At 45.4% G+C, this 26,011-nt stretch overlaps 1 protein-coding gene across 1 annotated transcript; it reads right to left on the bottom strand.

Annotated features, from left to right (window-relative positions):
* Positions 1–4,911: 4,911 nt before the first annotated feature.
* LOC128302669 (protein nubbin-like) lies at positions 4,912–24,110 on the bottom strand. The gene is made up of 5 exons (XM_053039535.1): positions 23,912–24,110; positions 7,749–7,846; positions 7,332–7,670; positions 6,365–6,918; positions 4,912–5,560 (listed from the first exon to the last, which is right to left on the bottom strand). The coding sequence occupies exons 1-5, from the start codon at positions 24,108–24,110 to the stop codon at positions 5,146–5,148; spliced, it is 1,605 nt and encodes a 534-aa protein (XP_052895495.1). The 3' UTR covers positions 4,912–5,145.
* Between the last annotated feature and the right edge of the window lie 1,901 nt (positions 24,111–26,011).

The raw sequence follows: 26,011 nt of genomic DNA, 5'->3' as shown, positions 1-26,011 counted from the left end.
CAACGCAGGAGGATGCTTTTTCCGTGTCAATTGAGAAAGAAAATTCGCCAAAAACTCCCAGTTTTTCAAGCTCCTGATACCAGGAGAGCATCCAACGCAGGAGGATGCTTTTTCCGTGTGAATCGAGACAGAAACCTCGTCAAAAATTCCCAGTTTTTCAAGCTCCTGATACCAGGAGAGCATCCAACGCAGGAGGATGCTTTTTCCGTGTGAATCGAGACAGAAACCTCGTCAAAAATTACCAGTTTTTCAAGCTCCTGATACCAGGAGAGCATCCAACGCAGGAGGATGCTTTTTCCGTGTGAATCGAGACAGAAACCTCGTCAAAAATTCCCAGGTTTTCAAGCTTTTGATACCAGGAGAGTATCCAACGCAGGAGGATGCTTTTTCCGTGTCGACCGAGACAGAAAACTCGCCAAAATTACCAGTTTTTCAAGCTCCTGATACCAGGAGAGCATCCAACGCAGGAGGATGCTTTTTCCGTGTCAATCGAGACAGAAAACTCGCCAAAATTCCCAGTTTTTCAAGCTCTGATACCAGGAGAGCATCCAACGCAGGAGGATGCTTTTTCCGTGTGAATCGAGACAGAAACCTCGTCAAAAATTACCAGTTTTTCAAGCTTCTGATACCAGGAGAGCATCCAACGCAGGAGGATGCTTTTTCCGTGTCAATCGAGACAGAAAACTCATCAAAATTTACCAGTTTTTCCAGCTCTGATACCAGGAGAGCATCCAATGCAGGAGGATGCTTTTTCCGTGTCAATCGAGACAGAAAACTCGCCAAATTTCCCAGTTTTTCAAGCTCCTGATACCAGGAGAGCATCCAACGCAGGAGGATGCTTTTTCCGTGTGAATCGAGACAAAAAACTCGCCAAAATTACCAGTTTTTCAAGCTCCTGATACCAGGAGAGCATCCAACGCAGGAGGACGCTTTTTCCGTGTGAATCGAGACAAAAAACTCGCCAAAATTACCAGTTTTTCAAGCTCCTGATACCAGGAGAGCATCCAACGCAGGAGGATGCTTTTTCCGTGTCAATCGAGACAGAAAACTCGCCACAATTACCAGTTTTTTAAGCTCTGATACCAGGAGAGCATCCAACGCAGGAGAATGCTTTTTCCGGGTCAATCGAGACAGAAAACTCGCCAAAAATTACCAGTTTTTCAAGCTCCTGATACCAGGAGAGCATCCAACGCAGGAGGATGCTTTTTCCGTGTGAATCGAGACAGAAACCTCGTCAAAAATTCCCAGTTTTTCAAGCTCGGATACCAGGAGAGCATCCAACGCAGGAGGATGCTTTTTCCGTGTGAATCGAGACAGAAACCTCGTCAAAAATTACCAGTTTTTCAAGCTCCTGATACCAGGAGAGCATCCAACGCAGGAGGATGCTTTTTCCGTGTCAATTGAGAAAGAAAATTCGCCAAAATTACCAGTTTTTCAAGCTCCTGATACCAGCAGAGAGAGGAGATACCAACGCAGGAGGATGCTTTTTCCGTGTCAATCGAGACAGAAACCTCGTCAAAAATTCCCAGTTTTTCAAGCTCCTGATACCAGGAGAGCATCCAACGCAGGAGGATGCTTTTTCCGTGTGAATCGAGACAGAAACCTCGTCAAAAATTCCCAGGTTTTCAAGCTTTTGATACCAGGAGAGTATCCAACGCAGGAGGATGCTTTTTCCGTGTCGACCGAGACAGAAAACTCGCCAAAAATTACCAGTTTTTCAAGCTCCTGATACCAGGAGAGCATCCAACGCAGGAGGATGCTTTTTCCGTGTCAATTGAGAAAGAAAATTCGCCAAAAACTCCCAGTTTTTCAAGCTCCTGATACCAGGAGAGCATCCAACGCAGGAGGATGCTTTTTCCGTGTGAATCGAGACAGAAACCTCGTCAAAAATTCCCAGTTTTTCAAGCTCCTGATACCAGGAGAGCATCCAACGCAGGAGGATGCTTTTTCCGTGTGAATCGAGACAGAAACCTCGTCAAAAATTACCAGTTTTTCAAGCTCCTGATACCAGGAGAGCATCCAACGCAGGAGGATGCTTTTTCCGTGTGAATCGAGACAGAAACCTCGTCAAAAATTCCCAGGTTTTCAAGCTTTTGATACCAGGAGAGTATCCAACGCAGGAGGATGCTTTTTCCGTGTCGACCGAGACAGAAAACTCGCCAAAAATTACCCGTTTTTCAAGCTCCTGATACCAGGAGAGCATCCAACGCAGGAGGATGCTTTTTCCGTGTCAATCGAGACAGAAAACTCGCCAAAAATTACCAGTTTTTCAAGCTCCTGATACCAGGAGAGCATCCAACGCAGGAGGATGCTTTTTCCGTGTCAATCGAGACAGAAAACTCGCCAAAAATCACCAGTTTTTCAAGTTCCTGATACCAGGAGAGCATCCAACGAAAGAGAATGCTTTTTCCATGTCGATCGAGACAGAAAACTCGCCAAAAATTCCCAGTTTTTCAAGCTCCTGATACCAGGAGAGCATCCAACGAAAGAGGATGCTTTTTCCATGTCGATCGAGACAGACAACTCGTCAAAAATTCCCAGTTTTTCAAGCTCCTGATACCAGGAGAGCATCCAACGCAGGAGGTCGTAAGTAATACCGCAACTAGGAAAAATAAAGTTCTTTATGGTATCTTTGCAAGTTGAAATTTTTTTTTCTTTCGCATTCCCAACGTTTCGTAATGGAGAACGGCTTGGCCAGTCACGTTTTTACAATTTTACTTTTATTATGGGAGTTCTTTTTATTTTTCACTTCACGTCTTTTCTAATGTGTAGTTTTTGTGTGTGTTTCTCTTTTCTTCCTTTCTGTGTTCTATATCTTTCTTTCTTTCTTAACTAGTTTTTCCCTTCTTTGCTTTACATCACGCTTTACACTCTTTGTTTTATACTTGTTTTTCTGTTTGTTGTTGTGTTTGTATTTTTCCGTTGTTGTTTTGGTTAACTATTTACAGAGTTGTTGTGTTGTTGCACAGCTTCCACTTACTTCAATTTTACATTTAATCAGCTCAAATTCGCTAAGAAATTATTCACCCTGGCGATGAATCATACGGTTACGGGCGTATGTGTGCGTTGCATAGCTTTTATAATACAAAAAGAAAAGGAAAATAAAAAAAAACCCACAGCAAGTGGGAAAGTGCAAAATGTAACGCACAAAACCAAAGAAAAAAAAACACACACACACGCGCACGCGAAAATTGGAGAAACGCAAAAGTAAACAGAAGATTTGAACAGGAAACAAAAGTAGATGAAACTATATTAAAAAAAAGGAAACCATTTAGTTCGTGTGTAACAAGATCCATTTTATCCATTATTGGGGAAAAAATGAAGAAATTTCTCTGCACCATTCCACTCTAACTAAGTAACAAAATTAAATAATCTCCTTGTGCGAATTGCGCACACACGGGGGAGCGGACATTTCGTTGCTCATGTAAAAGTACGGCTTCCTCGACCGGTCAATTACTAGGACACGGTGGAAAATGATTAACCGTATCGCGCACCCCGACACAGCAGGCGTGCGTTACGCGATACGCTTAATGGTTTTCCACCGGCAGGACGACGACGACGACGACGACGACGATGTATCTTAAATATTTTGTGGATTTTTGCTTAAACTTTTCCCTAGCTTATTTATCGCTTTCTCTCTCATTCTTTCTCTCACGCTCTCTAGCACTTGGCTGCTTAGATGAGCCCCAAAACCTTTATTGGGGACCTTCCCAATATAACTATATATCCGTGCCGCTTTCTATCTCTCTCTTAGGAACATTAATCCGTTCGTGGAGGGGTTTATCGCTTTTGCAAAGGAAGGGATGGAAGGATTTCGATTGAGGAAATTTAATTTAAAAAAGCAAGAAAAGAGTGTGGGAGTGTAAGTGTGTCCCTTTGTGTCGCCACACTCGTCTATTTGCCAGCTTCAATGGAAGACAACACGCACGCAGAGCTTTTTTTTATATATATTGCTGGAACTTGCTGGGGGGGGAATGTTTGCATCAGTGGCCCCAAGTCAGGGGGTTCACCCCGTCCACCAAACACCCTTATCTTTGTATTCAGAGCCTCTTTCTAGCGAAGACGACGACGACAAAACAGAGACAAACACACACACGCACAAACAGTGTACATCAATCCTGTCCAGGGAGGGTCAATTCAGTGGGGGGAATCGTTTACGATTCGTATTTTTCTATTATTTCATACGTAGCGCACAACAAACACATTCCCATTCTTACATTCGCGTCACCGTCAGTTCTCGTAATAATCTAAGCTTCTTTGGGATATTCTATCGCTCCTTTTTTCCTTCTGCTTTGTAATCTCCATTTTGTGTTTCGTAATGTGTGGAATGTGCATTTTTGTTGTTGTGGGGTGGTTGTGTTTTTCAATAATTTTAAGGAACAAACTAAAGCAAAGGAAGCCTAGAAAGAAGGGGGGAATGTGTGTATTCAGGAATGTTAAAGAAAATAGGACCAATCATCATCGAACAACACACACACACACACTCTCAAAACCCTGCCTATTGGAATGTTACGTTACTGCTTTTATGTACATTATCCCCATCATCGGGATCCCCATGATTTGGAACTGCAATGGTTAATACCCGGATGGGCACGAGTCACAACTTCGATCGTGCCGTTCGAACCATCCGTCGCAAGCATTGCGTTTGGCCGCATCCTTGAACCTGTCCACCCTACCCCATCCATTACTTGTTGGTATACACACTGACTTCTCCACACGTTCTAGAGTTAGAGTCTTCCCCCTTTCTGCTCTCTTATCAAACTAATCAAACTACGTATGGAGCAGTATATTACGCATGTATGTATCTCATTGTGACTATATTAGCGCCTCTTTTCTCATTATTACTACGCGTGTCCGCATGTATCCGTATGCAAAAAAAAAACACCTCGATACTTACTAGCATTGATTGTGTATGTGTGGATGTGTATATGTGTGTGTGTGTGTGTTTGTGTGTATACACAGCTGTATGAACCGTATAATCCACCCCGGCGCACGAGTTGGCTGATATGTGGGGGGTGAAGCCCATGAAACGGGTTTGAAATCCTGTGGCAGCGCTCAGTGCAGATAGCCCGCCATCGGGGGTTGTTCCGCCCGGTCCATCGCCGCCGATGTGGGGGACCAAACGCAAGCACCACGGCCGTGCGGTCATTCCTGCTTGATGCTGGAACCGGGCGTGTGGGGCTGATGGTGGTGATGGTGCGATGCGTAATGGTGCCCCCCGCTACCACCACCGGATGCGGACGAAGGTGAGGATAGACCCGGTACGAGACCGGCGGGGAACAGTTCCCCGCTGGCGGACGAGTGTGTCGGGCTGTCCATACCGTTGGGTGGGTTTATTCGCTTCTCCTTCTGCCGCCGGTTGCAGAACCATACGCGCACGACCTCCTTCTCCATGCACAGGTTGTCCGCGAGGGTGGAGATCTCTTCGCTCGTCGGTTTGCAGTTGACGAGGAACGCTTTTTCCAGCGCCACCCGGACGGAGGTTTCGATCGAGGTGCGCTTCTTGCGCCGCCGGCCCATCGTTTCCGGTGTGGCCATCGTGTTGGACAGGGCGGCCGGGCTGAAGATGCGCCTGTGAAGTAGGAGTTCGTCTCGATTAGCGTCTCTAGAGATTAGAGCAGAATAGTATATGATAGTGTTGGGTGGATCTGATTCAGAATCGAGTCAAAGTTCTTTCAAGAGTCAAGAATCTCTAAAGACTCGAACGATTCAAAGGCTAATCGGAATAAAACTCTGAAGAAGCATGAATATTTATGGCAATTCACGAATCTTTGATTATCACAAGTCTTTAGAGGAACACTGATCATTAGAGATCGTTTGAGCTTTGAAGACTCTTGAATCTTTAGAGATTCATCAAACTCTTCAAAGAATCATAAATCTTTAGAGATTCATTGGCTCTTGCGTCTTTAAAGAATCATTGATTGTTGCGGATGTTTGCGTCCCGTTCTAAGTAAAGTAATAATGTTCGATATTCTTTGAAGTATATCACAAAATTAGTGTGTATTTCAGTACGGTTCGCGGTGAAAGAGGCCGAAGGCGCATCCTTCGGCCTTATTTATGCTCTTTTCCCAGGGCGCCATCGTAACCGCTGCTATAATGATGGTGGGTACTGTTCCACCATCATCCTAACTCCGAAACCTTACAACAGCAATGCTGTTGTAAGGGCTACTCTAGTGTAAACAACGCGCGTTGTGATAACAGTCACAACATTGATCTTTGGATCCTCATGAATCTTTAGAGATTTATCTTTGGGGACTCGTGAGTATTTTGAAGTTTATCTATCTTAGGAGATCGTTTGAGGTTCATGAATCTTTTAGTGAGTTCGTATGAATGACTCCACCAACACCCATCAGGAGACACTTACCCGCCAGGATTGGAGATGCTACTGTCCGCGTCCTCGAGCCATTTCTGTAGCAGCGGCTTTAGTTTGCACATGTTCTTGAAGCTCAGGTTAAGTGCCTCGAACCGGGAGATGGTTGTTTGCGAGAAGTCATTCCCGTACAGCTTCCCCATGGCCAGCCCAACGTCGCCCTGCGTGAACCCTAGCTTTATCCGTCGCTGTTTGAAGGTTTTGGCGAACTGTTCCAACTCCTCCAGATCGGTCGTCTCTTCGGGCGACGGTTCCAGCGCACGTGGTGCAGCCGAATGTTTCTGCAACTGCGGCGTATGGGCGCCGGATCCGGGTGTTGAGGGCGTCAGTATACCACCCACATTCATCTGGCTCACGTTGGGCGGTGTCGTTTGGCTCGCGCCTAGCATGGCGCCCGTTTGCGTGGAATGGTGATGTAGTCCCGGACTTCCGGACGGGCTGTGCAGTGGAGAGCTGGTCGCTGTGGCGCCCGGTGTTGGCGTGGAGCTGGTCGGTTTCAACTGCTGCTGTTTCTGCAGTGCCTGCAGCTGTGCGACGGCCTGCTGGACCTGATAGTGGGGAGAAAAAATTGAAGGAATGTTTTAGACAACATTGTGGCGATGGTTTGGGGTCGGATTATTATTTAACAGGCAGTCATGCAACACAACGAAGCGAACTAGTGACCTGCATCGATGTTCGAGATACGGTCTGTTGTCCCTCGCTGATGATAGGGGCAGCAGCACTACCGTTGCTGATAGATTTGCTACCGGGCGATCGTGTTCCACCGGCACAATCATTGCCGGGGCCCGGGGTGACGGAACAGCTTTGGGTGGGAAAGTTGAGACTTAGCTGTATCCATCCGGCAGGGCGCAAACGTGGATCGGAAGCATTAAAGAGAACAAGGAACATTTGCCATTGGTTTTGTGCCTGTGGTTCCAGTTGAGAGCAGCTTTATACCACCACACGTAACCCGGATGCGTACCTGATTTTGCATGAGGAATTGGGCAGCGGCCTGTGCCTGTGCCGTGGCCGCCGCAGCAGCATTTCCGTTCGCACCGGCCGCGCTTCCTTGCACCTGGAGCAGCATGTACTGCTGTAGCTGTTGCTGGAGGGAGGCCTGCTGTGCTTGGAGGGCCTGCTGAAGCATACCGATGTCCTGCCCGGACAGCCCGGCCAATCCGCCCAGCCCGAGCTGGTTCTGCAGGAACAGCGAGCTGAGGGGCAGATGGTTCTGTAGGGCAGCAAGGGCAACGCCTAAACCTCCACCCGGGACGGCACTGGATGCCGGTGGTGATGGTGTCCGTCGTGAAGAATCCGTGATCTGTTGAGATTGTTGGGAAGGAAAAAGGAATTACAAATTGAACCGCTTTTAGTGGACGCTAAAGCCGTAATCACTTACCAGATTGAGTGGCGTGGTTCGTTCCGGACGCTCGTTTGGAATAGGGCTGCTGAGGTTCTCCCGATCACTGCCATCGTCACGATCGCTGTCGATGTCGTCTGTTTGATGGGGAAATGGAAAATAGCAAAACAGAACACACCATTAACACGCTTTCCTTCGTAATGACCTAGTTTTAATTGTTGTCCCAAAAGCAACAAAAAAAAAGAAAGGGGAAAACGCCGCATTGTGTTGTGACGCACTTTTAGGCCACCCGGTGTACGGGATTTATTAAATCTCTACACAATGTTCTGAGCGTGAAAGTCATAACGATAACGTAGATCCTGCTCGGTAGGAAGGGAGCACAAAATTGCATCATTAAGACGCTCTGGCTGGCTGAATGCAATAAGGTGTTGCGCTAAGACTGCGTCAAGGACACGAGCTACTGTGCAAAAAGTGAAGCTGGGGCTGCTTTTAAAGAGGGTTTTAGAAGAAATTTAGACACAATCAAAACATTTGTACTTTCTTTTTTCCCTCTCTCTCTCTCTTGGCTTGTATTAGGGATTTGATTTTTCCGCACACCCAACGGACCAATCACGGCGCTGGAAGAGGGTTAAAAAACGGCGATGATGCTGCGACAGATTGGGAAAAAAAACTCCTTTCTGGTTGCTGCGCACCATACGCGAAAGCAATTCCCCCTTTTGCGTGTGTTGCGCTGATGACGAACGTTGAATGCATTTTGCGTGCCGGTAAGGGGTTCGATCATCAACCCCTTTTTTACCGCTTTCAAAATAACCGAAAGACACCCCGGGAACACTTTCTCGCTACATAGTCTCGAATAGGTAACCACCATCTCGTTTATGTTCTGTTCCTTTACGACTCGGGTTTTCCAGTTCTTTTTTTTCTACAAACAAATCATGTAACAGCAGTATTAGCAGGCAACTCTTCCGCTTGCAGAATCATTTCGTTGCATTTTTAAGGGTACGATAAATAAAAAAAAAGGGGAAAACATTATAACAAGGGCGTAACAAGCCAACATTACAACAATCCGTGTCATCCACGGCCCGATTGCAAAGAAAAAAAACGAAGGGAATGGTAGAAACTTCCAAGTTCAAGGGTGGTTGCCTACAGCCAGGAAATGACTTTTATGACGTACGCGTACCGGTACCGGTTGTAGTAGGTCAGTGAAGTAAAAATAAAAACTGGGTATATAATTTTGGGAAGTATTCTTTCCGTTCCGAAATTGGGTCATACAAAGTAACATCGAAACAACATGTAATCGTCACGCAAAACGAAAAACTCATCCTAAGCGACGAACCTCATCCAACGACAAAACGGTGCTGCGGCGTGTGGCTTGTGCGGGCAGACATTACATTACTGACGGGGGCCATGATTTATGTAATTAAAAATACAATAAAAATCAGTTTCAAGTATTTCAAATCCAGCAAGAGAGAGGGAAAGGATTTATGGATTTATGGTCCGGCATAGTGCACCGGTTTGATGCTGCAAGAAAAACCGAGGGTTGTTAAACACATTTAACAACGATTTCCGATCCAAAGTTAAAACGTTGGTCAAGTGTGAAGGGATAAAGTTTAAACCCCGATTTCACTGCACTGTGTCTCTCTCTCTGTGTGTTTGTGTTTGAGGCCATACAGCTGACATGTATGAGGAGACAACGCAACGTATCGCTTTCGTATCGGACGAAATCAACGGTATTGTTTTGTCAATTATCCAAACCATGTTGCCCGTGAACAATTCTACACACTCAGTCAGGACAGCTTCCAAGGGCTGACGACGACACGCTTGTTGGGGGGTTGTTTTCCACCAACCCCTTTAAGTTCCCTTTGTGCCCAGGAAGGGGTTATACAGAAATTAAAAATTACAACGTGAATTATGGGTTTCAAACCGCCAGCTTACGTAGGCAGCGCCGTCCGTACGATACCGATCGACACAGAACGGCGAGGAGGTCGGGGTAATTGATTACAGCTAGAGAAATGGCGCAACTGTACACACTTCGAATGCACCCGGAGGATGTGTCACAATCGATCGGTGGAGGACTCACGAAAAACGGTTGATTGATCGGTATCGGCCTCACACACTGCCGGGCCAAATGATGGTTAATAAAAGCGAGGCACAGAACCGCCGGATGATAGCGTGCAATTAGACGCGAAGAAGGCGGACGGGCGGAGAACGAGGGTGTCATAAGGAGGGAACTAAAAATGGCCAAACAATAAATGTGAAAATTTATTGCAACCCAAAGTTTTCCACCCCCTTTGCCTGGGAGCCCGGATTTAAAAAGGGGTAACTGCAGCTGAATGCGCTTTTTTCGGCGTGGCCACCAGCATTTGGGTGCAACAAATTGCATGAAATTTGTACGAGCTCTAAACGTAAAATGGGAAATGAATGATTTTTTTTTTTGTGCTGATCGTTTGCTGCTGCTCGATGCGTCGTCGCACACATAACGGGGTACGCTGTTGGCCGGTGTAACCGGCTGATGATGACGCCGTTTCCGATAAGCGCATACAAAATGGGTTTGCAGAACGTTTGGAGAAATCTAAAGCTGTGGAGGTTCACTGAAATGGAGGTCTTACCATATCGAGCGGTACTGACCAGAACTGGCCCGGCCTTTTGCCCGGTTTGGGGCCGGCTGGGAATGTCGCTCTCATGTGTTTGTATGGGGGGATTTTTTTTTCATTGTTTGCATATCTTTTACTGTCATTCAAATCGTTTGTTTGTGTTTGGCTGCAAGACCTAGATTTCCAATTCAATCGGTTTGCTAAATAATGCAAAACTATTTACCTTTTGCGAGTGGGGGCGTTTGATAAAATGGTGCTACTGGAGATATTGGGCAGAAATTTATTTTTCCATTGGGAATTCGAGTTATAAAATTTAGATTTTTCCGATATACTTTGTGAATGAAAAACTAACTCTTAAAAAAAATAAATTATAAAAATACCTCAAATAACAATTATTTTTTAATAATTTTTTCATACGTTTAGTTTTCCCAGTTAGGCAATTAGGATCTTACTGTAAAAGTTCAAGTATAGTCAACTCTTTCATAACTTGTTTAATCCCATAACGGCCATTCAAAGTATATTTAACTCATTTAACTATTCTCAACCTCTAAAAAAGACAAGCAGCAATAAGAATACTCTCTAGACTTATTGTAGATCTTTATAATGAAATTAATTGAGTTGTTAAAAGTAGAATGGAAATTTGTTTTTGTCATTGCATTGCCAATGCATAAACATATCGAAAGTGCATAAAATAACAATATTTTTTACAATAAAAGCATTCCAAACAATTCTTTGGGCCCTCACAGGTGTAGATCAATCAACAACTCAAACATGTTTGCGATTCTTTAATCTTCTTGATTGTTTTATCTCGACAGAAACAATTTCCTGGCCAAAGTATCTCCATCAGTTCTTAATTCTTCGAACTGCTAACGTTTCAAGTACTGCGTTAGAAGAACTTCAATATTATTGCTTTAAATTCGCAATCCTTATCTATGGACCAACAGGTCACAGGTTCTTTGCTGGCATTGTGAATATCATTCCTTATCATTCGGTATCAATAAAAAAAAGGGTTCCAACTGCTCGTTATGCTAAAAACAAGTTAACAGGGGTACTCATCATAAAGAAGTTTTTTAGATACCATGAAGTATTTTATGAAATTAATTACATAACATCCTAGAATATAATTTTTATCTTTTGTTTCTTCATTTCAATATTTTATTCTCTCAAAAAACAGTTTCTCCATTTCATATTCACTCACGGTACCACTAACGAGATATTTTTATTCCCAACCTTCCATTCTACAATGTGATCGAGAAAAAGTACCGAATCATCTATTTTATTATAAAACGGTCCATTTTGCTTACTAAATAAGCACTTTTCCATCCCAGAAGAGTAGATTTCATCCCAACTGAGTTCATCCCAACATTGTTATAAAAGCAAACAGATGCAAAAACCACTCGCCCGTGTGGAGTGCATTCCCTTTTTCCCCCCCCCTCAAAGAGAAGAGAACTCGTTTAAGGTGTATGCAAAAAAGAAATGACCGCAAAAAAAAACCAGCTCCCTTCGTGTGCTCAGCTGCCATGAAGGCCCATCGTAACGTGCGCTGCTGCCAGTTTCTTTACCACCCGATGATAAAGGTGATGATGAATATTTGATATCGAAAGTATGAATTTTTATTGCAGCATTGATTTTTGCCTTTGCCGAACACCAGAACCGGCCAGCAGCAGCCTTGCAGTAGCTTCATTGATATTCATCACATCGAATGTGCTGCCGTTGCCTAAATCCTAACACCGGACACACTCGCATGACCACATCGGAAAATAAAAAATCAAAACTCTCCATCTACGGACGACGATCGGGGCGCGCGATTCCATGCCCGCTCCGACTCCCCGATTGGTGGTGATTTTTCTTTTGCATAAATTTTGAATAATAAACTCACCCGGACACGGACACCTATACCGGGCAAGGGCAAGTTCGGAAGTTCTTAAACCCCTCCACTCTAGCCACTCTAGCGGTGGTGGGCCAGCAAACGAACGATCCGTTTTCCGCTGGCTTCGCTTCTGGTGCCACATATGCAGTGAACCATAAAATTGTATTGTACGAAGTGTGAAAAGATTTAAATTTCATCCCTCGTCCACACAGGATATCACACGTTCGTATGCAAACGGTGTATGTGTGTGTGAGAGAGAGTGTGAAATAACTCCGAATATAGCACGCTGGCCGGACACTGGCCAGTAGTGAGCTTGCCAGCTGCTACCCCTTTTGGCTTGTGCTGGAGCAAAAAAAAGAGGGATGCAAAACTCACCCTTTTTGCGAATGACCCCTTTTCGGGCGAGGGTGTGTGTGTGCACGTGTGGATTGATCTTTAACAACGGTTGGTCCAGATGGTCGCAATCACGAGCCTTGATGGTATGCCGACGTTGTAAAAATTGCAACAAAATCCCATTAATTTTCCTTTAAACTTGACCACAGAACGGTCGATTCGATTGTTCAATCGTTTCTCTCCGAAGCACTTCCGAAGGATAATCCTGTTTCGTCACAGAATGGGTGATGTTCATTTGATCCTTGCGCGGATGGCGCACGTGAAAAATTTAAATTTTCCACCAACGAGAAAAATGACCAGGGAGCTTGAAAGAGGGTGCGTCCCACTTGTTGTGGAATGGGTAAGGAGCAAAATGGGAATTTTACATTTTTCACGGTCCAATGAACCATTCAACCAACCGACTTGTGGTTTTCCCTCGTGGCGCACCAACAGACAACAAGGGGCATTTTCCATCGAGGGAAAGATTTTACGCTACTACGGGAATTGAATCGTTTCCCAAATCAGAATGTTAGTCCCTGCACCGTCCGGGTTCATTTGTCTCCGTTTTTCCACTGCGGGGGGTTTGTTTTCCCGGTGTGAGATTGGAATGCCTAAAAGTGGTTGATTTGGACAAACTGCTCGTTTTTGACCACATGTTACGGGACCGGGGAGGGAGGGCGGTGGGCGTGAAGAAGCGTGACGGGCACCGCTAATTGGAACCGAGCTGCGGTCGCATAAAACGATGCTTAAATATTGCCATAATGAAGAAAAATGATCTCCACTATTGTAATTACAATTATTACAACACAACCAGACACATTTCCTTCTGGGGGTTTGTTGGTTTTTTTCTTCCCCGCTTTCATCATCACAAGTATTATGACGGACGGTTCTGCCGCGGTCGGAACCATTCAGCGAACAACGCCACAAAAAAAACCCTTTATTGCTACCGCATTTATTTGCCAGTCGGATATCCCTTCCCGCACCAAAAGGACCGCCCGGATGGTCCGCGTGGTCCCATCCGCGTGAGGGCGAAGCACCATCGAGGGAGAAAGATACTTTCCCAGAATGTTTAATGTTTTTCGGCGTGGTGGAAGATTATTCGTTCTTTTGCTTATTTTATTACCAATTTATGCAACTTCCCGAAGTAGATCGTGCCTTTCATTCAGCGGGTTTCGCGCACAGTTCGGAGAATCGCGAAATCATTACACCACTGCTAAACCATTCCTTCATTCTCCCTTCGGAACGGTAAAAGAAAGGAAAATAGCGAAAAGGGTATCATTTGCAAGAGAAATAAAACCCGCGCAGCGAAGGCAAAACTATCAAATCATCCCCAACAACACACACAAACCGTGCCAGGGGTTCTGAATGCCACCACCACCACCAACAACAGCACACAGAAGTCGTGATTTGAAATTTCAATTAAAACCCATTTTTATTGCAATTAAATTACACCCCCGGAACGCGAGCATTTTTGCCGTGCCGGTAAAATCGGAGCCCCGAAGAATCAAAATGGACGCGGACGCGGTTTTTTATTCTCTCACCCCGGTTACAACCCCGAAGCGGAATGGTAAAAACACGGCAAAATGCAAAGAAATCGGCAACCATCATCATAAGACATAAATCCCGCAAAAACGATCGGACTGGTCGGTCGGTGAGTTTGAGAGTGGCGCCGCTTTTCGAGCTTCCCGGGCAGCGGAAAACGATCGCGATTGGTTCGCGCATTAGTCGCCCCGTTTATAGGAAACGCGTGTATCCCGAACCCCGGCGCAACGGCATATTCAAATTCTGACAGTGAACAGTGGAAGGGCATCACGAATCAACCCCTTTTCTGTGGCTGCTGTCATCATTACAACATAATAAAGGCACACTTTTTATTTTAAATAAAACGAGGATCCTTAGGGTGCTTGCATAGCGAAACGATTGGTGCAACACGAGGCATTGTTTGATTAGGCTAATTACGCTTCAACAGGTTTCCAAAAAAGGGGTAGTTGTATCCCTAGTTTTGGAAAATTTCGTTTCACACCACCGTGTAACCCAACCTCCCATATCTCTAGGGGTTCAATTTAAATATTTTGATTCAATCAACAATGGTGAATCGGCGAGAACGAGCATTTGACGACGAATTGCGCAACGCAAAGCGGAGAGGAAATTAGAGGGTAGTTTGGTTTTGGTGGCGAAGTAGGCAACTCAAAAAAAAGGGATGTCTCATTTGAATTGCACCTCGAACCCTTGGTTGTGCAACCCCAACGACCAAGAAAAAAAAGGGTTCCCCGAACGCACACAGGGTACGCCGTCCCGGTGAATAAATGCATATTTAATGGAACGCTAGGACTATGACGAGGAGGAAATGCAAAAAAAAACCAACCTCAGGATACCGAAAGGTAAACAAAGTAGGCAGTGGATTGTTACATGCTGTATCCTTTTTTTTTGTTGAAGCCCTGTTTATCGTAGTAGCACAGGGTTGTTGGTTAGGATGCGTTAAATGAAGTCCTTCACCACAACAGCCAAAACCCATCCCGGATTGTGGTGTGATGGGGAGGCAGTGGGCTCATAAATTAACCCTTTCCCTTTGATAGGACGATAATACACACTTGAGGTCCTGAATTGCTGTGGGGGGGAAGGAGTTGCTCACCGATGATGATTATCATTCAATCGCATTAAAATAACGCACTTTATTACCCGTCACACGGCCAGGGGTGAGAAAACTTAGGGCACGCCAGGGCTGAGCAGGTGAATAATTGAGAGCGGATATTTAAATATTTAATTAATGATCGTGACAAAGTCCCTCTCTCTTGATCGTTATGTACGGGAAGGAATGAATTGGGGAAAATATTTATTATCATTGTTAAACAAAACGATTACAGGAGTATTTGGATGCGCTCAGCCGAAAGGATACGGTTCGATTTTAGAAAGCATCCTTTAGTTTTTTTTGTATTGTTTGACAAGGGATTACACCATCTGCTGAACAGGTGCGGCATTTTGGGGATGGAATTTTCCAACAATTTCCCCTTTTTTTTAACGCACGTTCCTGCTGTCGGATTGCTTTCTCAAGGGTGTACAAACACCCAAAATAACCCAGCTTCAAATCTTCTCCATTCTTTTGTTAGACACGTGTCCTTTCGCCAGGTAGAGCCGCCGTGGTGTTAAATGTCAACCTCAAACTAACTCCACGACGAAGAGAGAAAGAGAGAGAGAGAGAGTGAGCGAGTGACAGCCAGCAAAACACAAGCCGGGAAAAGTCAAAGATTACGCCGCTGAACCCTTTTCCTTTTTGGCGATGCCCAAAAACGGTTTACCGGTGAAGTTTATATTTATATACCCCCAGCAGCAGCAGCAACAAAAAAAGCGTGTGCAAGAAGATAACAAATGTCTACAAAAGTTCGGTTCCGTGGTTGCGTTTAGGACCTTTGTAAGGACCGGTTCGGAATAAGCAAGGGATGACAAGAGAGAGAGAGCGCGGAAAACAGATCGTAAAACTATTAACTAAGTGAGAAAATAAATCTTGATTCCGGGGGTCGAGTGTTTGTCTTTCTGCGTCGTTCCTTGAATGTCGCTTCCTTTTCTTTTTTCCTCCCAAGGACTGGCACGAGCCGCACGAGAATACATCGTGATTCATGGCTTCCCTTCCTCGTGCTCGTCTAGTGTTGGGCAATGTTTTCTAACCCTTGCAAGGACCCGAAACCTGGGATCGGCGGGGAAAGACAAAAAAAAAGGGTTTTCTGGTGGAGGTTTAGAGTTTTAATCGTTAATTCACCCATCATCTTCCGATTCTGGGGCTTGATTGGTGTGGTGGCTGTGGCCCGTATGCCCTTTGAGTAGGGTCCCGTGTTTTGTTGGGCGCGTGCGACCAGGAACTTTTACGCAAGAGGTCGTGGTGAAAAAAAAAACGGAAGAAAGAAGGGACATTAACATCACCATCACAATAAGGACGATCGATCTTTGAGAGCGATATCGCAATGCGTTCCATTCCCTATATCCTTTTCCGGGTCGTCGATCGTGTGCGGACGGGAGCGATGATTACGATGATGCTAATGAAGAGTCGATAATCTTGGTCGTGTGCCAATCGCGATGCACCCAGCCCGGGGTGTGTGTATTTTTGTTTAACCCATACCCAACAAAAAAGGGGGTGAATACTTCGAAACTTCGAAAGTCCTCCAGGAGAGAAAGGGGTTAAGGGAAGCGATTAGGCTAATGAAAGGGTGGGTTTTAGGGAGTTTCTTTTTTTTTTTGTTTGGGAAATGCGATTCGGTGAACAAATCAATTGATTCGTCTCGTACGCACCGAACATTTCAACCCCATCCTTCGGTTGCGTAGCGTAATTTTGGGCACGCGCAACCGTTTGACGGCGTAAAATGGAAAATATCGTACGCGCGTTATGATACTATTACTTACCGTGCGAACGGGGCGGAGATGGTGATTTTGGTGTTTTTATGCTTAGATCTGTAACGAGTAGAGCCGATAGGAAAGAAAGGTATTAAAATAAGGGAATAATTTATACACCGACAGTGTCGCATGTTCCATAAAAACGGAGCTTCTTTTTATGAAGAATTTCGTATTGGGGAATTGGTGAATTATTTACATGTCCGAAAGTAATCGAGAGGAGTTGCTACGGTTTCGTTATTGCAATAAATTAAAACGCAAGGGGAACACTGGACACCGCTCAGGACATCCAAACACACGGCCATGTGTACGCTCTTAGGCCAACACCCCTTAGCGCGAGTCCTGGCCTATTCAACAGTGTGCACATGTCAATATATTTTCATCTCAGCATCTCGCAACCCTCGGCGTTTTCCCTGTTCCCCCATTTTACTGGAAAGCCACCACTCCGTGGATTCCTCCGTGTTTCTTCCACCTTTTTTTTTCTATAACCAAATGAAGGGCCCAAACACCTAGTAGTGTGGGACGCCTGGTCACTGGAAGGCACACCAAAAAGGCAAGCAGAAAGGAGAGAAGAGAAAGAAAAAAAAACAACAAGAAACACCACTAAACTCGCAAAGAAGTGTTAGATTACCACCAGCAGCAGCAGACTCCGGGGACTCCGGGGATTTTGGAGGGGGAAAAGGGAGCGGAAAGAACTGTGCGAAGGTGGACAACCGGTGCTAACACACCATCTGCAAACGAAAATGGGTCCTGTCGCTGTCTGTGTGTGTGTGTGGGTGCGGGAATACTGGTGACAGTATTAGGGCGCTATTATTTATACCCCGCCACACCGGGCACACCGGTCGAACCCGGCGCACAGCCACCGGGCAGGCAGCCACCCTACCGCCAGCCAAAAAGGGATGCTTGCTCTCGGGGATGAAAGGATCTTAAACATCGGCTCGTATAATACGTCTTCGGCGACGTGTCCATCGATATTTTATAGGCATGTCGGTCAACGGCGGCCAGGGAATAGCGCTGGCCGGCACTCTGAGTGGTAGCTGCGGACATTGGACCGTTATTGTTCCCGGAGGGATTTTAGCAAAAAAAAAAAAATAAAAAAAAGGCAGTTCGACCCATGATGTGTCCGGTGTGCTCATCAGAACGCATCAGAATCCCTCTAATAAATAATTGCAAAGCAGCAAACCAAACTTTTCGCCAAACACCTTTTCCGCCATTCCCGGTGGCAGGGGTTCACCCGGTGCCCCCGGTCCGAAATGTCCGATACGTACGTCTAAATATTTTTATGCAAATGTGTGTGTGTGTGGTTTAGGAGAAGGGACGAACACGGCACGGCATGACAAATTTCGGGGCCAGCACACTTTTGACCTCTCGTTATAAGGGTGCACACCCCACTCTCATATGCACCCATTGCGAGTGTGCGCATAATCGAAGGGTGTTCGATGCATTAAAGTTTAATTAATTATCATCCACAACAGCCCCAAGGGTGGTTGAAAACCCGGCAAAATGGATGGTGAAATATTGCCGACAAGGTGTGACAGCAGGCAAACAACAAAAAAAAAGAAGATAAGCCAATCACACTAGGAAACACTTTTTTATGCGTCCCATTACAAGCGAATAATTCGAATCTCTAGAGCTTTCACAATTCACGGGCAGCCAGCAGAAATTTGCACACCGTTGTGTTGACTCTCGCTTATGCAAAGTCATGCACGGAATTGTCCGTTTGTTGACGACCCCTGCAGCACGTATTGTACTTTTATTGGGATGCCGTAAAAGTAAAAAAAGCAGTTATACGCATTTGTTTTTTTTTTTCGTTTGCTTAAAATGGTACAAAACGAGCAGAAAAAAAAGCGATCATTAAACGGTTGGCTCGTGTAATTTATTTACCAAAAGCGACTGTCCCTTTTGCTCACTCTGTTGTGTGTGTTTGTGTGTTTGTTTCCCCATTTTGCTAAACCGTTTGGACTATTTGAATATTTGCTCTGCTCGCGAATGTGAATGTGACAAGGAAAAGTAGAAGAAAAAACCCGGCCCGGTAAATGGGAAAAGAACAAACACATTTCCTTCCGTGTGGCCCGTGATCGTCTTTTTTTTTTTACAGCGATCCGGTCAGATCGACGGGCGGTCTACCGGCCGCTGGTCCGCTTTCGACGATGCTCATCGGTGTGGCCTTTTGTTTATGCAAATAGGCATGTGATTTTTCCCGTTCCCGGCCAAAGCGAAGGGAAAAGGTGTCCCGCAGGTGCATGCGTGCCTGACGGATGGATGGATGGTTAAGCGTTAAATGAGTACACACATCCACGGGGAACAGTCGGTGCAGGGTCTTGACCAGGGCAAACAACAACAGGGCAAGGTGCGGTGCGACTGGTTTTTCTTCTGTCAGTTGCTTTTCCTTCATGGCATGGAGCAGGCAAATCAGAAGGGGGGGTGAGCTTTTCAGGTTTTTCCCATTTGCCTATTTTTGCCAAATATAGTTTTCCACCGTTCACCACCACTTGGCGTGTTGTCCCGCAAAGTTACGTTAGGGTTAGCAACATCCATCTGCAGCTAATGAGCTTCACATTTACATTGGAAATGAGTTTGACGGATGGATGGATCGGAGACACTCCGGCCGATGGTCAGTGTTGTGATGCAGCACGCAAAGCATTTAATTCGTGGCTATTTTCATTCTAATCTTTACTCTCCGCCGAACCGGTCCCCCCGATAGCACTGCGGCAGGAAAATTGCGACCATCTTTGCATTTGTGGCGGGGACCAGGGCCAACGGGTGAGAGAACATCCCAGCCTAGGATAAAAAGACCATTTCCCAGCGCAGGTTTTATGAATATCTCCCAATTATACGGTATCGCCTGCCCATTGGAGGGATATATTTGCCTGATGGAACAAATCCCATGTTTGGCTCATTAGCCAAATTTAATTAATTACGAACGTCCATGCAATGGGCAGGTAGGTGGAACAGACGTTTGACGACCCGATGCCTCCTAAACCGTTTTGGGCGCTTTTGGGGGGCGCAGTTAAAAAATTAAATAAAACAAAATCTCAAGAACTCAAGGGGGGGCGGCCCCCCGTCCCATCCCGACCGTGCGCGTTAAATCATTAGAAGTCATCTCCATTCATTCTTGGTTTGTGTCCTTGAGAAACGTCTGCCCCGTGGTCCAATTAGCAGTAGTTTTAGTTCTACTGCTACCTTTGCCCCCCGCCCGGTGCCCGGTGTGGGGATGATTTGCGACGATTGCCTCCATTAATCAGCCACGATTTATGCCATTTCTTCCTAACGCCCCGGGCGAGGTTGTAGGCCCGGGGGTTCCACGAGTGGAGTAATTGTCGGAAGCGTTTGGTGGGGTGTTGGCCTCCCGTTAGACATACACACACACACACACACACAGCCCGACGACAGGCGGTGTTTCGTTCCCGTAATTTGCACCCCAATCGCCCGCAATCTTTAGGTGAGAAATCCCTGCTGGAGTTTCGTTGCAACCGAGGACGAACTGCCGATCACAGCGACCGTTGCGGTGCGAATTGCGATGGGCCGGCAGGGCCAACCGCCAACGTAACGCCCAACACTGCCTTCACACTCCCAGCGCTCGTTCTAGTAGCGATTTTGCTATGCATATGTGCACGCACTCGTAACCATTGCACCAAAGCGCATTTGCAGCCAACGCCACGAAAGGTGCAACGAAGCTTGGTAAGCAAATTTTTCAACCACCCCTTACCACCCCCTCTCCCTAACCCACCCAACCCCCCCACCGGTATTGGTTGAAGGGGCTTCGGTACATTTGTGTGTAATTCTTTTTGACTGCAATTAGGCGCTTCAATAATCCTTTTAATGCGCCTTCGCAAACCGCGCTTCACAAACTTAGCTTCCACACACCTTCCCACCTCTCCCTTCCCGCACACATGCAGGTGTACCCTGCCTCCCTTCCCAGTTGAAGGAGGTCGCCCCTCGAAGCGGTCGTAATTATTATAATTAAAATAAAGTGAATAATAATTAATTAATGGGTTTTTCGTTTTGCACGCTGCGTGCTAATGATCTGCAAATGCAGGGGCGCTCGATGGTGGTGGCGGTGGTGGCCAAACGGCTTTACAATTGCGCGCACTGTGCTGTTGTTACTGTTTGTGTTGTGCCTCCCTTTCTTCCGCAGGCCAAGCTCTGTTCGAAGGCAGTTATGGGGAGCTTAGGCTATGATATGTAGTTTTGCAGGTGCAGTTGCAGGCTAACGCTTGCGTCCATATCGTTAGAGTGTGCTGAATGTAAACAGTAATGCCGAGGAATGTCGATCTTCAAAAAGAGTTGTTGCGAATTGCGTTTCATTCGTCTTCCTTCAGTGTCAACCTGATTAATCGTAACGAAAAAGGGGGAAGAAAGGGTCTTCCAAGTGGGCAAAGCATCAGTATAGTACCTGCTGCGAGATACACCTCGGAGCGATTTCCTTTTCACTCGCCGAGAAAAAAAAAAACACGGTTCTGATCGTAAGCAATTTCGAAGCACGATAAGGATCTCGGCAAGATCTTCAGGAGTGCACGAGAGTCATCACCAAAAATAAAAGAAAAGGATTAAAAAGGAAAGGGAATCTAAAGTGGATGAAATTTCATCTTCCGAGCACTAAAGACCAAGGCACCAGCCTAGGAAAACCAGCCATGTAAAGGGCACCCATGTTCCCGAGAGGGAAATTAGATGAGTTGCAAAAGGATGCACAAAAAATCATGTTCACCCGATAGCGATCTCGTCTCCGGCCCAGTTGTCTGCTCCGTTGGTTGATGTTTTCACCTTTTTCCGTCCCTTTTTTTTTAATGCCTTTCCTCACCGAACACTACCGAACCTTGATCGATCAATATCAATTCCTGGGATGGCGAGAAATTTGCCTAGCAAAACAGCGGTTCGAGCTGTAACTCATCACAGAACAAGCCCAACAGCGATGGTTTCGGTGGAAAATATGTGGGAGAACGCCTGCAGGTGAGTCCTTCGCAAAAGAACGGTTCGCCGTTGTAAGGACGTTGGAAAGCAAAACAAGGAAGGTATTTTTTATGTGTCCGTGCGTGTGTATACGTCTGGATCTTGGAGTGATGCAGTGGGAAGTTCTTTACCTGTCCCGTGTGGCGAAGGTGAGGATAAAATGCACAAGACGGTTGCCGTGAAGCGACGAAACCGATCGAACAGGAAGCAAAACAGATCAGTTAGCATATTCAAGGCGAACGATTTTTCATGTTGCCCGTTTCCTTTTCGAATGTGGCGCAGAAACAAAAAAAAAGAGAGAGAAAGAGGAAAAAAAAGCACAGGAAAAATCGAATATAATAAAACTAAAAATCAACCTTTTCGACAAAGCGAACGGAACTATTGATTTCGGTGCCGTTTTTGTTTTTTTCGTACAGCTTTCCCGAAATTCCAAGGACAACGGAGGGATGCACACGATAATAACCATACGCGGTACGAATCTTCCTTTAGCTTGGCCGTTTACACACCGAAAAGGTAATGCAAACCAGGATGCAATAGATGAAATAGAAAACTGTATGAGAAAACAGAAAAAACAACACTTGGAAAGGTTACGCATAATATCTGCTGTCCTGGAGCGAGCGAAGAGTGCATTCGATGTCGACATTGCATGTTTTCTTTTGGCTCTGCGAGAAAAGTGCATTATTTGTGCGTTTGCATTGAAGCGCATTGATTCATCCGGAGTGTTGGGCGTCCCATTCTAGCGTACGACCGTTTCAATTGAAGCCTTGTGTCGGTACTGTCGTGTTATTGTATGTTACAGACGATAAATTACAGGCAAAAAGGTATGTAGAGCAGGAAATCGTCTTCGTTGGATAATCAATAAAATTTGGTGGAGAAAAAAATAGATACTCATGAGAAATTCATTTCTTTGCTTGGGATTAAGGTTTTAGAATCTAATGCTCAGGCATACCCAAGGTCCGGGATAGTAAAAAAAATTATAATCCATGATGCTTTTCTTGTGATCAATTAAGAATTTTATAAATTTGAAATCGATCCTTTAATATCAAGTTAATTGATTCATTAAAATTCGTTGGTTTTGTTTGAGGAAAGCGCTAAATTCTACTAACTAATTACTAAATTCTCTTTTTTAACACTAAAAGTCAGTCAATGCCATTTTGTTGTACCAATATTTATGGTGTAAAACAATTTTATCAAGGTAAAAGCATTACTTGTTCGTATGTGTTTTATAATAAGAGCTCAGAAAAAATCATTAAAACAAAAAACTCACACTTTGCAATTATTATCGAAGTAAACAACAAATGGAAAAAAATATTAGCAGCTTTTACACTAGAACGTCCTAACCATTCATTTTGACTGTTTAATACTTGAGGTTTAAAAATTCTACCACAACGAATGCATTGCTTTTTAATAAACATTCTGTAGTAAAGTACCCCAAATCAACATAGTTTAGATTTTCGAAATTATTTTTAAATCAATCACCCACAAAAACAAAGGTCGGTAGTTGCAGTGTGCCTCTAAAAGGGCAACAATGTAAGGACACAGCGAGCAAATCCATTTAAATAGCCCTTTGGTCGCCTTATTATTATTTGCATTCGATTGCTGCACCGGTGCTCGAGCTCCAAATACACCGTCCATAAAACAGCAGCACTCGATGAATTTTGCTCTTTTATTCGCGATTAAGCAACGGTTGGCCTCTTAACTAGGCCGTTTAGTACCAGCTGCCTGTAGGCTTTTCTCGACCACTCGACTCAAATTTCGTAATCTTCTGTACGTGTGCACGAACAGGGGGATTTTATCGCACCGTTTAGAGGTGGTTACCACCTCGTCACGTCACCTGTCACCTCAATCTAGGGGTCCCGCCTGGCCGCCCATCGATATCGGCGGAAGCGCGGACCTTATCGGGCCGTCTTCTGGCTGGCGCTTATCGTACGATCGGAGCACAAGTCACTAATGAGGAAATGTGTCACGATGTGGCCGATGTGCGCTAAGAACGTCTAGGGACGGATGGATGGGACGGGGGCCGGTGTACCGGGACTTACATCGTTGCGTGGGTGACGGTGTACGCAGCAGCTCCCGTTTGACCGAGTGATTATTGTTGTCCTCGCGATCACCCCGTTCCCGGTGGTCGCGCTGTTCGCGTGCCGACGCCCAGGACCGGACCTTCGACAGGACCATGCTGGCGACGCCGGTCGGTTGCGGTTCGCTGAGATGGCTCGAGTTCGATGGTAACAATAGCATATCACAGTGTGCGGCACGGCGTACCCGGCACCTACGGAACTTCGGCGTACGTTCGCCGCCGTTTGTCGCAATTTTGTCCTGCACCGTGCACCGTGTGCACCTGCACGAGTAAGCTTTACTGCTAAATTACCGCGGGGGAAGGGTTTGGATGTTTGGGAATTTGTCTAAACTACACACAAACAACACAAGCGCGCACAAACTAGTGCAAAACAACAAACACACAGCACTGTTGCTTCGTTGTGGAATTGTACTATTATTATATCGATACGCGAGCTGCGGTTAATCACATCTCGACCCGATTTCGCCTACTACGACTTCAAACACACAATTCGGGCACCGTCGCACGCGACACGTCGCACACAACATTCATTGCCGTACGCACTATTACGACGTAAATGCAAGAAAAATCCACCTCAAGATATGTTCACTTCACTACAAAACAGCGGTAAACAGTGGATAGCCTACTACTGCTGTCGGGGGGTTTATTTTTCTTCGACGTTGCACAGGTTGTTTCGCAAATTGCACACTCCGGATATACTTCGGTTAGTTGCGTGCTCACAACACAAACCGTGCGCGCGGTCCCGTGTGTGCTGCTATTTACGATGAATTATACGCAATGAATGGATAGCACGCATCCGAACTGTTGGAGAGGTAAAAGAGATCTGATTTTTTTTACTCTACTATCACTATGCTGGTGTGTTGAACAGTGAGGGGCGCGCTCTGTTGCAGCAAAGCGCTCGCACTTACGCACACACACACACTAGCGCGCCCGCTTGATACCCCCAAAAAGGGAGAGCGAGAGAACGAGCGCGAATGTGTGTGAGTGAGCGCTCGCAAAGCAGCAGGATGGAGGGGAAAGAGCATAAATTAAACGCACTGGTAGTCTCTTTCGTTCGCACGCGCTCCGTGTTCGCTCTATCGTCGTTATGTTTTGAGCGTACACACACACACACACGCTTCCTCTCTCGCGCACGAATACTGTACGCGGCAGTGGTGGTGTTGGTGGTACCGCAGCACAAATCGAAGAGTGGGGAAAAATCTTTAAAAAATAGGCGGAGACTATTTAAATTATTTAGTTTTTTAGTTTTTTATCGCACTTTTTACTCCCTTGGTTTCCGTTGTTTTGTGCTTTTTTACCTATTTATTGCGTGTTGTGTTTGGATGGCGATGGAGCCAGGATCACCTCTATATCGTTATGTTTCTTTTATAGAACATTTTGTTATTGTTTTAAAAGTTTTGCTTTTCATTCGCAACATGCAATTTGCGATTTTTTTTAATAATCTATTGAGATAAATGTATAAAACATAAAACAATATTTTAAAAATTCGCAACAAATCTAGATTTGCTACAGGATTATTCAAATTATACTGATTCGTACGATAAAACTTAGCTTTTCTTCCACATGAAGTTTCTTAAATTGGTATGATAGAATTTTCTTTTATCGCCAATACTTCTTTTCATCCCCCATCAAGATACGAACAGGTATTGGATGGAATTATACTGTCCCTTGCTCGTCGTAAGCCCTTGTCCCTCATTCAAAAGAGAAATCAAGGGTCCTAGCATTCGGACCACAGCTTTGTTTTGTTTGGAAGGGACGAACAACTTCGGGTTGAAGTTTGTACGACGCAAGACGCAAGAAAGTGCGTAACGAATAATCGTCATCAAATGCATCCCTCCACTGTCGCCGCCGCTGAATATGTGATTGTACCTTGAAGCGGTCCGAAATTGCATAAGGTAATTTGGTGCTAGATGCACGTCGAAACGCTTTTCGGTATCCTTCTCTCGTGTTCTTTTACGGACGATCCTTCGCCAAAAACCCTGCAAAGGCGATGGTGAGGACACATAGGGATGTGGAGAGAGAGGAAAAAATCCCGAAAAAAGTACCACAAAATCATGCTGCT

Source organism: Anopheles moucheti, chromosome 3, assembly GCF_943734755.1.
Source record: "Anopheles moucheti chromosome 3, idAnoMoucSN_F20_07, whole genome shotgun sequence".
Lineage (NCBI taxonomy): Eukaryota > Metazoa > Arthropoda > Insecta > Diptera > Culicidae > Anopheles > Anopheles moucheti.
Note: the sequence above shows the minus strand (reverse complement) of the source record. Positions and strands in the feature narration are given on the sequence as shown.

Bases quoted from the DNA above. Each gene is read 5' to 3' on its own strand.
- LOC128302669 (XM_053039535.1), bottom strand. From the start codon at position 24,110: ATGCTATTGTTACCATCGAACTCGAGCCATCTCAGCGAACCGCAACCG. The intron at 7,671-7,748 runs GTAAGTGATTAC...CAATCTCAACAG, and splicing joins GAACCACGCCACTCAATCTG to ATCACGGATTCTTCACGACG. The intron at 6,919-7,331 runs GTACGCATCCGG...CCCCACTATCAG, and splicing joins AATTCCTCATGCAAAATCAG to GTCCAGCAGGCCGTCGCACA.